The 16,117-nt window shown below is 42.1% G+C and overlaps 1 protein-coding gene across 1 annotated transcript; it reads left to right on the top strand.

Annotated features, from left to right (window-relative positions):
* The first annotated feature begins 5,484 nt into the window (after window positions 1-5,484).
* Window positions 5,485-8,878, top strand: LOC141509152 (leukocyte-associated immunoglobulin-like receptor 2). Its single transcript, XM_074218466.1, has 4 exons — window positions 5,485-5,582; window positions 5,959-5,994; window positions 6,147-6,431; window positions 8,679-8,878. The coding sequence occupies exons 1-4, from the start codon at window positions 5,549-5,551 to the stop codon at window positions 8,876-8,878; spliced, it is 555 nt and encodes a 184-aa protein (XP_074074567.1). The 5' UTR covers window positions 5,485-5,548.
* The last annotated feature ends 7,239 nt before the right edge of the window (window positions 8,879-16,117 follow it).

Genomic DNA, 16,117 nt, shown 5'->3' with positions numbered 1-16,117 from the left:
TGACTGCCAACCCAGGTCTTAACTGATTAGACCCAAATACTAAATCAGAGGTGGAATACTTTCACCAAAAAAATTTCCTCACAAATGACTACATTTACAACTGTGTTCTTAGTTTCTCTAATAGACATCATGAGATGCACAAAGTCAAATATTTAACCTTTGCAGCAACTGCACTTTTGTCCAGGTCTTTAAAAAACATCCCAGAAATTGTTGTCAACTCCTCTGAGCAAAGGCTCCTCACTTTCCCCACCTTCCAAAAAGCATCCTGAAGCCTATTTCCATTGGCAACAGAAAAGCTGGTTAGGATATTTTTAAAAAGTGCCATAGGATACTTTGTTTTCTGTTTGCATATGAAATGTGTTGATTATGCACATTGTCTCAGTTTACAGAGACGTTAATTGTCTAGTCCAAGGTCACACATGTCAAGCCCAGGATTTGAACTCATTTCCTTCTATTTCAAAGTCAGCCTCTACTCTGCTGAATCATATGACCGAATCAGGTTCTCTGCTATTTCCAAAATCTGGAAAATCCTCCAAGGCTTTATTGCTTCTACCAGTTAAGGAAAGAAGAGATTGGAATATGATATTCCAAAAGGCAAAAGATTTAGGCTTATAACTTGGGTTGGAGTTGAAGTTTGCTTCTGCTGACTCAAGAGGGCTGATCATTGAATTTTAATGTGAGCATGTGAGTGTGTTTTTACATACATTTATATATATATATATATGTATATATATATGTACACATACAACCACACACACATATATATATAGATAGATAGATATGTATATAAATATTTATTTTAATTAGAATTTAAAGACTAAATTTTAAAAAGAGAATTTCCATATGATATATCAAATAAAAACTCATTGATCTAACTTGACAGAAGAAGAATTCATGTAAATCCAGGAACCTGCATTCCATAGAGTTGTTTTTTGCTTTTTTTTGGTAAGGATGTAGTCACTTGTACACTTTGCTTTCTAATAGTCCTGTTTGTCTGTGCTTCCTTCTGAACTTTTTTCTTTTTTCTTCTGGGCAGATTTATTATGTCATCATAACTCTTTTTTTCAGCTTCATTATCACCAATTCCTTCTCTTCCTGACCAACATCTCACCATAAGAGTAAGCAAGAGAGGAAAAAAAGCCTTTCAATGAATAAATGAAGACAATCAAAACAAAATGCATGCACAATGACCATTGCTAAAAATGTATTTCTTTACACTTTGTGGTCATCCTCGCTCTGTCAGGAAATGAATAATATGTTTCATCATCAGTCCTTTGATCATATAGTTGAACATTATATCAGAGTTCTAAAATCTTTCAGAGTTGTTTTGATTAAAATGTTGCCTTTTTCTGGTTCTACTAACTTCCTTCTAGATCATATTACACAGTTTTCTGAAATAATTTTTTGTCATTTATTAAAATAAATAACATATATTGCATTTACATACATATCACAATATTTTCAATCTTTCCCCCCCAATGATGCCCATCTCCTTATATTCTGGCTTCTAAGTTACTCTGCTTTTCCTTCTTAACTTTGAATCACCTCTCTAGGTTATGTCTTCTTCCAAGTATGTCTAGAAAGACAATAATCATTTTCAAGCTAAATCTTTCTTTTTTTTGTTTTCCTTCATTCTTTTTTTGTTTTGTTTTATTAAAGATTTTCTTTATTTTTAGTTTTACAATTTTCCCTCCATCTTACTTCTCTCCCCACACCCCACCCAGAAAGCAATTTGTCAGTCTTTACTTTGTTTCCATGTTATACATTGATCCAAAAACAGTGTGATGAGAAAGAAATCATATCCTTAAGGAAGAGACAAAAAGTATAAGAGATAACAAGATCAGACAATAAGATATCTGGGTTTTTTTCTAAATTAAAGGGAATAGACCTTGAATTTTGTTCAAACTCCAAGGTTCTTTATCTGGATACAGATGGTATTCTGCATCGCAGACAGCCCAAATTTGTCCCTGATTGTAGCACTGATGGAATGAGCAAAGCGATCATCACCTCTATGTTGCTGTTAGGGTGAACATTGTTTTTCTGGTTCTGCTCATCTTGCTCAGCATCAGTTCATGCAAATCCCTCCAGACTTCCCTGAATTCCCATCCCTCCTAGTTTCTAATAGAACAATAGTGTTCCATGACATGCATATACCACAGTTTGCTAAGCCATTCCCCAATTGAAGGACATTTACTTGATTTCCAATTCTTTGCCCCCACAAACAGGGCTGCTATGAATATTTTTGTACAAGTGATGTTTTTACCCTTTTTCATCATCTCTTCAGGGTATAGACCCAGTAGTGGTATTTCTGGATCAAAGGGTATGCACATTTTTGATGCCCTTTGGGCATAGTTCCAAATTTCTCTCCAGAAAAGTTGGATGAGTTCACAGCTCCACCAACAATGTAATAGTGTCCCATATTTCCCATAACCCTTCCAAAAATGATCATTATCCTTTCTGGTCATATTGGCCAGTCTGAAAGGTGTGAGGTGGTATCTCAGAGAAAGCTAAATCTTTCAATAGCTTTTGCTTTACTTGTCCCTTGGTTTATTCTTTCTCCTAATTGTTTTCCCCTCTCTACTTTGTCCCTGTTCAATTTAATGTATCTCTGCACCAGAATGTGTGTATCCCACCCTGCTTTATTTATTGCAGAAAAAAAAGTGAAGTTCATTTGAGGCTCATTCTTTCTACCCCTTCTTCTAGCTTAGCATATTCTTCTCCCATAATATAGTGGTGAGAAATAGCAAGATCCTCCCCCTTCTTCTTCCTTTCTCCATAGATACATCCCACTTAACACACTCACTCCCTCCTTTTTTTTCTTTTTCAGATGCTCAGAACAGAACCAAACATCTCTATTCCAGATTTCATTTTTTCCTATTCCTTTCTTCAATGGAAGGTTTTGAAGAGAGATTTGTTTTTTCTCCTCCTATTAGCATGAACTCATCCTTTCTATTTGCTCAAGCACATTTACTCAGTTCTTTGTGATTTTACTTCAGCCTTTCTACTCTGGTCTTTTCATCAGAAACACTCAAAAGTTTTATAGACCTTTAAAGATCCATAGAGAATTTTTCTTGTCAAATAATATTCAGTTTTGAAAGACCATGTTATTCTTGGTAGTCAACTTTTAGCTATATTGTATTCTAAGACGTCTCATTTAACATACAAGTTGGCAGGTCTTATGGAATTTTGACTACAGTTTCTGAACAATGGAACTGAAAATCTGAAGTTTTTTTCTGGAACTCTGGGTTTTTGTCATAATATCATATGGTCTATTTTCTTTTTTCAAAAACTGATCAAAAATCCTTTTTTATCTTCATTTTGCCTTGAAGTTAAAAATGTTTGGAGTTTTCATTTATGGTTTCTTGGCATTTAGTGTTCAGGATTTCTTATATTCACAATTTTCACTGATTCTCAAAATGTCTCTCCTTGGTCCCTTTTTCAAATGAAGTGATTTTGATAGATATCTGACATTTTCTTCTCATTTTTAATCTTTTAGTTTTATTCTAAGTTTGTCACAGGGGGTGACTGATTTCTTTGGCCAATGCTGGTATGCAGAGTATTAATGAGATAAGGATTATTACTGTGGCTTCCCAGTTATTTATTCTCCTTCTGAATGTCCATGACTTTTGCTTCACTTTTTGTCTCTAATTTAGTTTCATCTAGATATAGGTACTCCTGAAGTCCTTGTGGAAAATACTTCTCCCTTCCCATCCTCTGTCACTCATAGCACACATGTAAATTTACATACACACACTTTCTCTTTCTTTGAAAATATTTCTAGATATACAGTATTTTTTCATAATGCTTCTTTTATATAGCTAACTCATCAATCTAGTTTTAATTCTCAAACTGGGGCTTTCTGCTATGAACATTCTATATTCCTTACTGTGTTCTTGGATGGTTGGGTTAGAATACATGGCCTTTTCTATGGCCCCTGGGTTTCTGCACTGATCTTCAGATTCCAGGATTAGGAGTCCCAGAATCTTTTGAGTTTCTGAGAGTTGGATCCTCAGGACCATTTGTGAAATCTCCAATCAGTATGTTAGAGACCTAGGAGTCCAAGTGACTGGTCTGTACATTGCAACCCTCTTCTGGGTGATATTATTTCATGGGCCAGAGGCCCGTCCCTTTGGTTTTCTGACATCCCTAAAGCTCTTTAGAGAGAATGAGGATCTTTCCACTCTTGCCACAGGCAATACTACATGGATCTCAGGTCAAAAGGGGAAGCTAAGGTCAATGGCTGTCTGTTGGGAGCCAGGATCTCTAAGCTGCTTGACACAGTCACAGCAAGAAGACTCAAGGTGGCTACGTCACCTGATGGTATAACATTTCATTCTTCAATATATATAAGGATTTCATGCATACCAATATTTGTAGGACTAATATTGATTGCAAAACTTACTCATCCAAATAGTGGAATGACTTATAAAGGAAGGATTCCAGAGAAATTCCTTGAATAAAACAGATTGTGAACTCTGTCCAAATTTAACAGGATTGCCTCTCCCCAAGGCATATAAAAGGTTCCAAAATTATGCAATCTCTGGAAAACCCAACACTGGGAATTCCAAGGAGATATCAGAATATATACAGGGAAAACAGATACAAGATGGGTTAGGTAGAATTCCTGGGATATCAACAGTTTTGCCCCCCTTACCATACATAGGAATATATGATAAAGATGGTGTTAGAACAGCTAGTATAGGTGACCAATATATGAACTTTAACAGCCTTAGTTTATTGGGAAAGAATAAAAAAGTCACAAAAACTGTGGTTTCTACTAACAAGGGCTGAAAGGAAATTGGTTATTGAAGGAGTCAATGGATGGGTGGATAAATACAACTAACCTTACTATAGGTTGTCAAGGGAGAGAATCAAAAAACATTATATATACAAAAACATAAAAAACATTCCATTAAAAGAATTTCATAATTAATAACTTTAAATGAATTAATAATTTTACAATGCAGCAACAAACTAGGTAGCAGGCAGGTTGAGATTATCATGGTCTGAGCAGGGATAAAAATTAACTACGTGATTGATAATCAAACTTGTAACCACATGAACTACATGATCAAACTTGTAACCACATGAAATATATGATTGATAATGAAAATTGTAAACTTTTGTACGCAAGGAAATGATCTTAGCTTGCTTGTTGATGCTTATATGATTCTTTTTTTTTTTTTTTAGTTTTTTGCAAGGCAAATGGGGTTAAGAGGCTTGCCCAAGGCCACACAGCTAGGTAATTATTGAGTGTCTGAGACCAGATTTGAACCCAGGTACTCCTGACTCCAAGGCCGGTGCTTTATCCACTATGTCACCTAGCCACCCTTTCCTCCCTTATTCTCACACCTGATTCTAGACCCAAGAACCCAAACCCCTCCCTCTATGGGGCAAGCAACAGGAAGCCACAATGAGCAAGGAGCTGGAAACCCTCCTCAGAGAGACTGAAGTTGAGAGACTCAGAGCCCAGCAGACCCTGGTCACATCCTCAGCCTCAGACTGATCAGCCGTTTGGTCTACCCTCCCACTCTGGACAGGGACCATCATGACCCCCATCCTCTCTGCCCTGCTGAGCCTTGGTGAGTCCTGAGTAGAGATGGGGAGAGTGAGGAGGAACCCCCAAATTCATACAAACGTTACATGGTATAGATATTTATGCAAGAACCCCCAGTTATACAGAAGAATACCTTTGCCATAGAGAGAAGGGCCCACTGAGGTCACACAGCAAGGTGGGGAGGGAGGGGGAAAAACAGGCCTCTGTCTCTATTCTCCCTCTGGGACTGGAGGTCAGGGAAGGGGCAAATCAGCATTCCCCTTAGAGGGGTCTTATCGTGTCCAGTCCCTTTTACTCACACCCCTCCTAAGCCCAGACTCTGGTCCCTTTGTCTCCTTCCTCGGGGGTGTTGGGTGAGGAGGATGTGGGAGGCTGGGAGCAATCAGAGTCCTCTCTTCCAGGGCTATGTCTGGACCAGAGAATGTGGGCACAGGCAGGTGAGTCCTTCCCTCCTTCTCCCCACAGTGGCCCCTAGGAGAGTGAGGGGAGGGCCTGGACTGGAGTAACAGTGTTTAAAGGAAGGGGACACAGGATGGGGGACAGAGAGAATGAGGATCCCCTGGAACTGACAGTTCTCATTCTCCTCTAGACCTACCCCCCAGGCCCTTCCTCAGGGCAGACACTGGTCCTTTAGTGTCTCTAGGGAGAAGAGTGACCCTCAGGTGCCGGGGGTCAAGGGGGGCTGAAATGTATGTACTGGAGAAAGGACAAGAGTCTGGCCGGATGGTGATCCAGGACATGAAGCCCTCAGGAATAGAGGGCGAGTTTCCCATCCCTTCTGTGACAGCGCAGGATGCTGGCATCTACTCCTGCCGCTACAATCACTCCTCTGGCTGGTCACAGCCCAGTCACCCCCTGAAGCTGGTGGTGACAGGTGAGGACCCCCCAAGCCCAAGCCCCCCAGGCAGGACAGCCTCAGGGTCCCAGCAGATCAAGTTTCTCCTAACCCAGCCTGACCTCCAGCTTCCCTCTGGCTCTGCCCTTCCTCTTCTCTCCCCTGGCGCTGCCTCTGCTCTCCCTCTGAGGCTGGAGGTGGGGGAGGGGAATCAGCATATATGTGCCTCCTACTGTATACCAAGCCCTTTATACCTGTTGTCTCAATTGAATCCTCACAATAAAACTGCCAGGTAGAATATGATGATCCCCATTTAACAGTTGAAGAAACTAAGGTAAATGGAGAGGAAGTGACATGCTCAAGATCATAGAGCTGAAAAGTGCCTGAGGCTGGATTTGAACTCAGGTCTTCCTGACTGCAGGCCCAGGCTCATGCCTCTGCCCACCAGCTCCTTAATCATATCCATCTTGAGGCCAGAGAGGAGGCAGGAGCCTGTTTGTTCTGAGGAGACCAGACAGAGCAGGGGGCTCTCTGAGGAAGAATTCAGGGTCGGTGGGGCATCTCCCCTTCCAAGTCTTGACCCTCTCAGACCCAGGAAAGGGAGGAGAGTGTGGACCTGCTGATGCTCTGCCCCCTCCCCCAGCTCAGGCCCAGGCAGAGGGGGAGAGGGGGTGACTCCTCAGTGTATCCCAGGGTCTCTGTACAGCATGATTAGGAATGAGGATGAGAGTGAACTAGGAATCTCATTCTCCTTTGTCATGGGTCCCAGGGACCCCCCACTCCAGGTTCCAGGATGAGGACAGGGTCTGCTTGGGGGAGCACAAAACTGGACAAAGTTGCACAGATGACTCTTCATTGTGCCCCTCCCCCATGGAGAGAGAGTCAGTGACAAAGGAGCAAGGATCAGGGCTCCCAGCCCCCTACCAGGGAGGAAGCCCCCTTGTCTCTGCCTCCTCCCTTGCCTGGGCTCCGTATCTTGGTCTCTCTTCCCTCTCGCACCCTCTTCCTCTCCCCCTCCATTATTCCTCTCTGCTTCAGTCTTTCTGTCTGTCTCTTCTTTCCTCTCCCCCTATTTCCTGCTCACTCCCTCACTTTCCATTTCCCCGCAGTTCTTTCCTCCTCCATAAAAAACTGTTAAATTTCTGTTTTTCTACAGATAAGTGGAGCCTCCACCCCAAGGCAGGGCCTATGCAGGCCCAGGTCAGGCCTCCCCCAGCCAGATCTGCCCCTACACCATGAAAGGGGGTAGGGTGGTGGGCTTACATTCCTAGCTCCAGGCTCCTACCTCTTTCCCCCCAGGCCTGCATGATGCCCTCTCCCTCTCAGCCTTGCCCAGCTCCCAGGTGCTTCAGGACACAATGTGACCCTCCAGTGCCAGGCAGAGGGATGGTATGGCAGCGCCGCTCTGTGCAAGGATGGAGAACAGATCTGACAGTCCAACACCAAACAGTCCCTGTGGAGGTATCAGACCAACTTCTGCATCTGGGCTGTGACCCCTGCCCATGGAGGGACTTGCCAATGCTACACCTTTCACTGGCATGCCCCCAGGAGTGGTCAGTGCCCAGTGGCCCCCTGGTGCTCAGGGTCACAGATGAGAAGCCCCACCCCCCACTCCCTTAGGATCCCTCTCTGACCATAAGACCCCCCATACTACTTGCTCAAGGCCTTGCCCCAGGGCAGGGGGGTAGGGCAGGAGCTAGGAGAGCAGAGGAAGCAGAAGCTCAGAGGTAAGGGATGGAGTCTGGGCACTGGGTCATCCCTCAGACAGTGAGGCCTCTCCTCCTTGGCCCCTCTAGATGCCTTCACCATCTGCCCCCTCTTCAGTGATGTTGGACCCACAGATAGATGACATGTCTGCTAGGTTCCAGGAAAGGGGGTTCAGGAGGTGGGAGGGGGAACCAATGGGGAGGAGTGGGGTTAAATGCCACCTAGCCTCTCCCCCTTCTTCTCTCCCAGTTCCAGGCACCACAAAGGAACTTTACTTCACCCAAAGCCCTTGAGATCCCCAAGCTCTGACATCCTTCCCACCCAGTGAGTAACCAGTCACCCTCAGGGTGGGGGGTCCTCTCTCTCTCCCCATTACTCTCCATCTCTTGAAAAGGCCTACACTGAATCACCCCTTATCTCAAAGCAAATCAAGACATGGGAGGGCTGGAGTGAAGGGGCTGAGGCAGGGGAAGCTCCAGCCTGGGGAAGAAGGAAGAACAAGACTGAGAAGGAGGGGGGTAGAGCAGAGCAGGGCAGGGCAGTCCCCATCCCTCTCCCTTACCTCCCCTTCCCCATCAGTCCCTGTGGCCTCTCAGTCCTCACCCACACAGCCACAGCTGGGACTTTGGGGAGGGGGCTCAGGTTCTGCCATCCCTGGCTTCCCCAGTGATGAGGGAGGGGTCTTTAAGGTACGAAACCCCAATTTCTCTAAGCTGGAAGCACCAGAAGGACCTCTGAAGCCCCTGGTCCCTCCTCTGCCCAACACTGGCCCCTCCTGAAAAAGCAAAGCCTGAGGGACCCAGCCCCAGAGCAGAGAGGAAACGTCAGGGTTCTGGAGACAGCCCAAGAGCCTGAAGGTCCAGAGGGGACCCCCTCAGTTCAGTTCCTCCCTGTTTATCCCTGCATCCCTCGCCTGCCCCAGCAGGAGCTAGGAGAGGTGTCACAGGAATCATGGAAGCATCAGGTCTCATAAGTGGACAGGTCAGGAGAAGTCACTGAGCAAATGCACCCATATAACAGATGGAAAAGTGAGACCCAGAGAAGAGAGGGCTGTGTCCACCATCTCACACCCAGAGAGTCAAGGCAAAGTTGGGGCTCATGCTCAAAATTTCCTCCAGACCCTCCTGGCCTCTCTGGGCTCCCCTGCCAGAATTTCAGGAGATTAAAAATGAGGGAGAGAAGAAGAATTGAGGACAGAGTGAGGGTCCCAGAAAAAGGGACCTAAGACTGATAAAGGGCCCTGGAGAGGAACTGAGGGGCAGGAGAATAGGGGAGGCTGCTTCACCTCCTTTCTCAGGTTCCTTTCCCTGGGAGTCACAGTCCTTATCATCATACTCATGCTCCCAACCAGGGAATAACTAGTACATCCAAGCCCAGGGTTAGGGGCAGGGCTGGGCTGGGGCTGGGGGTGAGGAATCTGAGAGGGGAAGCAGAGGAATCTGCCTCCCTAGATGGGGTCATGAGACAGTCTTTCCCCCCCTCCCAGATCCTGCTTCCCAGATTACCCTGTAGGCACCCTGGCTCAACCTGGCAGGACTGGTTCTCATCATTCTGGGGTTCCTGCTGGCTGAAGTCTGATATAGCTGGAAGGGACCTGAAGATGAGCTTCAGCATCCCCTGACATATGGGAAGACAGAACTGGGTTTCATTGAATGCGCACACCCCAAAGTCTCCCTGAGGCCTTGAGTTCTGCCTAGCTCCAGACAGAGCGATGGAACCTGCCTTCCCTGTAAACTAACCCTGACCCAGCTGATAATAGCCAACCTTTTCCTCAGGCCCAAGCTGATAATGGGGAGCCCTTCACCCAGATCTCCTCTTCACCACTCCTCCTGATGTGACCCCTCCCCCTTCCATACACACATTGGCACTCTCTTCTTCATTGCATTCCCTTCCCACACAACAAGTAGGGATGATCAGTGACAATATCTCTCAGTAATTAAAGAGGTAACAACATTCTCCCAGAATAGTAAAACACCAGAGGAGGAAGAGAAATCTGAAGTTTTATTATTACCTCCATCAGTGATCATTATTGTACGTTCATGTGTGTATGAAGGAGAAAAAAATGACAGAAGCAATCCCTCTGAATCTCCCCCTGCATGCCTTTCACCATCACAGCTCTGGATCCCTAAGCCCACCCTTCCCCATACCACACTGCTTTCTTCTCCCTTTTGTCCCAAGATAATCCTCCCCTGACATGGTAGGGTCTACAAACACTCTCTGCTCCCAAGGTTTCTTCATCTCTAGTTCCTGAAATGGTAGACCCTGCCTCCTAATGTTCACATGAACCTATATGCTTCTTAGGGATTCTGAGGTTACCAGAGTCAATTTGCCTTTGGTAACATCAAGACTTTGACTTTCCTTGCTTGAGAACTCACATGTGCAGAGACACCTATATTTGGCCATTGTGATGACTTGAGGTTCTTTCTCTCAGATACTAAAAATCCCCCCAGCCCATCACCAACACATCTGCCCCTAGAGGTGTGCCCTTGACTCAAAGGCTCATCATACAGACTTTCTGGTCAAGGTAAAGATTTCACGCCATGTCAGTTTCCTGCATGAGGTGTGAGTGGAGTTAGTGCTAGGGAAGAGAAGAAACATCCCCTTTTCTGGATTCTAAAGAAAAGATGCTTCATTCCAACCTCTTTTCAAATCCCTAAAAGAAGAGAAAGACTCAGAGAATAAAGACATGAGAGGAACCGACAGTCTCCATTGGTCCCTATTCCTAGCTTGCAGCACTGAGACCTTTGGAAAACTTCTCCTTGGGTGTGATCAAGGACTTTTCCCCTCTGGTCCAGTTGAGCTACCTTCTTCTCAGAAGACAAAAAAACTTCTTTACTCTGCTGTCTGCTATATCTTCACCCATGGATACTCATCTTTGAGTTTTTCTTTGCTATAGATCTATAACCATTAGAATTAAGGGGATCAGAAGTCAGAATAGAATGTAAGGAGATGGTCATCATTGAGAGAATGACTGAAAAATATTGTGATATGCATGTAAATTGCAATATTATTGTGTGATAATAAAAGACAAAAAAAGATGATTTCAGAAAACAGAGAACTATTAATTGATGTGGAGGGAAGTGAGCAGAACCAGAAGGAAAAAATATACATCATTTTATTCAAAACATCTCAAATGATTTAGGAACTCTGATTGATGTAATGATCAACCATGTGACCAAAGGACTGATGATGAAACAACTCATTTCCTGACAGAAAGGGAATGAGTGCAAAGCATAAAGAAATACATTTTTAGAAATGGTCATTGTGCATGTACTTGTTTTTATTGCCCTTATTTATTGAAAGGTTATTTGTCCCTCTTACTCATGCTTGCTTTTAAAGTTGGGAAGGTAGTCAAGAAGGGCAGGAGAGGGGTGGCTAGGTGGTGCAGTGAATAGAGCACCGGCCCTGGAGTCAGGAGTACCTGGGTTCAAATCTGGTCTCAGACACTTAATAATTACCTAGCTGTGTGGCCTTGGGCAAGCCACTTAACCCCATTGCCTTGCAAAAAAATAAGAAAAGCAGAAGTTGATGATAATGAAGCTGAAAAAAAAAGAGTCATGGTAACATTATAAAGCTTTCCATAAGAAAAAAACTCAGAAAGAAGCACAGACACATAAAGATTATTAGAACTGATTACATCCTCACCAACACAGCAAAACACAAGCTCTATGGAATGGAGGCTTATGGTTTTACATAAATTCCTCTTGTCAACTTAGGTCAATAAGTATTTATTAGGTGTATTTTATGGAGATTCTCTTTTTTAATTTTGGTGTTAAAATTCTGATTAGAAATAAATACTCACAAGGGGCGGCTGGGTGGCGTAGTAGATAAAGCACCGGCCCTGGAGCCAGGAGTAACTGGGTTCAAATCCAGTCTCAGACACTTAATAATTACCTAGCTGTGTGGCCTTCAGCAAGCCACTTAACCCCCTTTACCTTACAAAAACCTAAATAAATAAATAAATGAATGAATAAACAAATAAATAAATAAATAAATGCTCAGGGGCAGCTAGGTGGAGTAGTGGATAAAGCACCACCTTTGGAGTCAGGAGTACCTGGGTTCAAATCGAGTCTCAGACATTTAATAATTACCTAGCTGTGTGGCCTTGGACAAGCCACTTAACCCCATTTGCCTTGCAAAAAAAAAACCTAAAAAAAGAGAAAAATACTCATATACACATATACTGATATGTGTATATATGTTTATATATACACTTACAAACACACTAAAATTCAGTGATCAGCATTCTTAAGCCATCAGGAACAGGCTCCATCTCCAACCCACATTATCAAACTAAACCTTTTCCTTTTTGGAATATCATAGTCCAATATCTTCTTTCCTTAATGGGTAGGAGCTATAAAGCTTGGAGGATTTTCCAAATTTGGGGGATAACAGAGAACCTGTTTTAGTCATGTTAGTTCAGCGGAATGGAGGCTGGCTTTGGAATGGGAGGATATTAGTTCAAATCCAAGCCTTGCCATGTGTGATCTTGGACTAGATACTTAATCTCTCTGAGCCTCAATTTCTTTTTTTCAGTAAACTGAAATTATTTGTATAATCAAAAAATAACTTATGAAAACAGAAAATAAAGCATCTAGTGTTTTTTTTTTTAATATCCTAACTAGCCTTTTCATTGTTAATGGAAATAGACTTCAAGCTGCTCTGGAAGTTAAGAGAGCTGAGAAGCCTTTGCTCAGAAGAGCTGATAATATTTTTTAAAAAAAAATAGTCACTGCCAATGTCAAATATTTGGCCCTGTGGGTCTCATGATGTATGTTAGAGATGCTACCAACACAGTAATAAATACAGTCATTTGTTAGGACAATTTTTTTTGGTGAAAGTATTGCACCTCTGATTTAGTATTTGGGTTGACTGTCACCTTAATGTCAAGAGGGTAATGTCACAGGAACTCTGAAAAACTTTCAGCCATCAAGGAAAAGAGGATTAATGATAGAGTCAAAGACTCTATTTTGCAAAGATTTCAAGAAAGATGAAGATTGAGGGAAAATTATATTTTCAATTAAGAGCTCAATGGTAAATTTAGGCAAAGCTATTTCAGGTGAATGGTAAGTTGGGTTGCAGACTGTAGAGATTTAAGAATTGGAAAGTGAAAAAAAGTGGAATTATTTATTTTAAATGATTTCTCAAAGTCACTCAGTTATGACTTTGGTCACAAAATAGAAGAAAACTAGAGAGGATAATTGCTAGTAGGAATAGATGGATTAAGTGAAAATGATAGAGATATGGACTGATACAAAGAGAATGAAGATTGTTGAGAGTAGGGTTGATGGAGTAATCTACTGAAGAAGCAAGGATGAAATGGGATCTCTTGTGCTCACAGAAGAGTTTGCCTTGGCAAGAAGGGTCAACTCCTCTTATGAGACGGGGACGAAGAAAGAGTTAGAAGTAGAAAGCTGAATAAAATTGTGGGAAAATGGAGCCAACCCTCTAATTTTATAGGTGAAAAACAATGATCTATAGAAATAATTTGCTTCATGTTAGATAGAAAATGGATCTGGAACAGTTCTCTCATCAAAGTTCTATTGTACTTTCCACCATTATACCCCAATATATACAATCACCACAGTTAGATTGTAATTAATCTTATTTACAAAGCCAGCCATGTTCAATGATGTGGGAGGAAAAGACATAACAGAATCCAAGAAGGGTTTATGCTAAATTGGAATTCAAATTTGTTATTTAAGGAAATATATCTGATAAGGTAAATCAGTCTCTATTCAATTAGTTAGGGGTTGATAAAAAAAATAAAGCATCAAAAGCAAAGATTACTGATTTGGGGCAAGATTCTTCACATAATTTGATGATATATACCACTGCCTTTTTCAAGTGAAGAATGTGACACTAGACATGACTTCTTGCATACCCTCTATTGAGCCAGAATCATAATGACATTAATTAGGTTTACATAATTTTTTTCACTTGAACCTCACATAACTCCTGTGAGAAGTAAGGCTTATATTAATCATTCTTCTCTGAACTTTTCTTGCATTTATTGCTTGTAATAATCTAACATCTCATAGATCACACTATTATTTTTTGTATTATTTTTGCAAGGCAATGGGGTTAAGTGACTTGCCCAAGGTCACACTGCTAGGTAATTATTAAGTATCTAAGGTCAGATTTGAATTAAATCACACAGCTAGGTAATTAAGTGTCTGAGGTCAGATTTGAACTAAGTCCTCCTGACTCCAGGGCCAGTGTTTTATTCACTGCACCACCTAGCTGTCCCTATTCTCTAATTGTTTCATTATAAATGTTTGTGTGTGTGTGTGTGTGTAATATGAATGAATATATAGATATATATATATTATTTTTCTAATGAGACAGTAAACATTCTATAGATAAGAAGTATACCTTATTCTTTTTCTTTTCTCTTTTAGAGGATTTCCTTATAGACTTTCACTTGATTTTTAAGACTCATCTCAAGCTCATGTCTTGGAAGAGACCTTTCCCATTCCCCCCAGCTGCCAGTACCTACCTCTCCAAAGGAATGTTTATTTCAATCACTGAAACTTGGCAAAATATCATGGGATTTACAGAGCCAAATCACTCTGGTTCTTCTAGATTGACCAAGAATAGGTCTTAGGGGGGCTGCTAGGTGGCGCAGTGGATAGAGCACCAACCTTGGAGTCAGGAGTACTTGAGTTCAGATCTGACCTCAGACACTTAATAATTACCTAGCTGTCTGACCTTGGGCAAGTCACTAAACCCCACTGCCTTAAATAAATTTTAAAAATAAAGAAAAGAATAAGTCTTAAGCCAAACCTCACTTAGTCATTGTTTGGATCCTGATGACAAATAATAAACGTAAATAGTGAAGTTTCTGTTTGGACCAGAAATTCTGAGTGTCTTTGCCTACTAGATTGTTGTGCGTGTGTTTTTTTAACTATGCTAGAAGTCATTCTTTGCTTCCTTTAATTCTTACCTGACTTAGTCACAGAAAGGGCATTGCCTCATTTAAACTGAGATCTCGCTTAAAAAGGTCAAGGTCTCCTACTGCAACCTGGGCCATCTCCAATCATCCTGATCCATATCTGGTCACTGGAACCAAATGGCTCCTGGGAGAAAGTGAAGCTGGATACTTTACCCAGAGCTACCTCACTTAATCCAAGTCACTTGCACGTCATGGCATGAGCCCTTGATGTCATGGTCCTCTTTGAGAAGGAAGAACAAACAACACCAACAAGATCTACAAATAATTAAATTGCATGTAAACTCACAAGTTTTGCTAGGATTAGCATATTTAGAAAATTTGCAGACCTTCCATGAAGAAATCCCAGAACACCACTCCCTTGGGTTACAATCTGAAACACTGAAGCTTGGAAATCACTAGAAGGGACCCTAATACTTTCTGAAATATATATATCTTTACATACCAATAAGTCATTTGCCTCAATAAAAATAACCTCATGACTGTCTGAAGATTCATACTGTGGGTCGATACCATAGCTTTTTCAGGTAATGAACCGGTTTACTGTAGGATAACAAAAAAAAAATCAGTATACAATGGACATGCTTTTATGTGTTTTCTTATGACCCCAAACATTTCCCCTGACAAATGACAATACTCAATTCTTTGGAAAAATTCACAGAACTCCAGTCTTCCAAGGGAGGTGGCAGGAAGTATTCATTGGGCTTTGCAGAAACACTTTATGGGCATAGTAGGTACCCTTTTTCATTGATCAGCACCTTGTCCTTGTTCCTTGTTTCTAGGCAGCTGGTGGCCCAGAGGAACTCTGAACCTGGAGTCAGGAACACCTGAGTTCAAATCTTGCCTTATTCACTTCCTAGCTGGGCGAACTTGGTTATCTCACCTTACCTCTGTCTGCCTTAGATTCTTCTCTAAAATGAGTATTGTGAAAATCCAATAAGAGTATTTGTGAAGTCTTTTGCATTTCTTAAGGGGCTCTAGAAATGTTAACTCTTTAGGTTATTATCTCCTTGACTGAGGAATCAGTCTGGACCTCGGTGTTACTTGGTTTGGCATTGGCACCATG

The sequence above is a fragment of the Macrotis lagotis genome, chromosome 1 (assembly GCF_037893015.1).
Source record: "Macrotis lagotis isolate mMagLag1 chromosome 1, bilby.v1.9.chrom.fasta, whole genome shotgun sequence".
In the NCBI taxonomy this organism is placed as follows: domain Eukaryota; kingdom Metazoa; phylum Chordata; class Mammalia; order Peramelemorphia; family Peramelidae; genus Macrotis; species Macrotis lagotis.
Note: the sequence above shows the minus strand (reverse complement) of the source record. Positions and strands in the feature narration are given on the sequence as shown.

Bases quoted from the DNA above. Each gene is read 5' to 3' on its own strand.
- LOC141509152 (XM_074218466.1), top strand. From the start codon at position 5,549: ATGACCCCCATCCTCTCTGCCCTGCTGAGCCTTG. The intron at 5,583-5,958 runs GTGAGTCCTGAG...CCTCTCTTCCAG, and splicing joins CTCTGCCCTGCTGAGCCTTG to GGCTATGTCTGGACCAGAGA. The intron at 5,995-6,146 runs GTGAGTCCTTCC...ATTCTCCTCTAG, and splicing joins GAGAATGTGGGCACAGGCAG to ACCTACCCCCCAGGCCCTTC.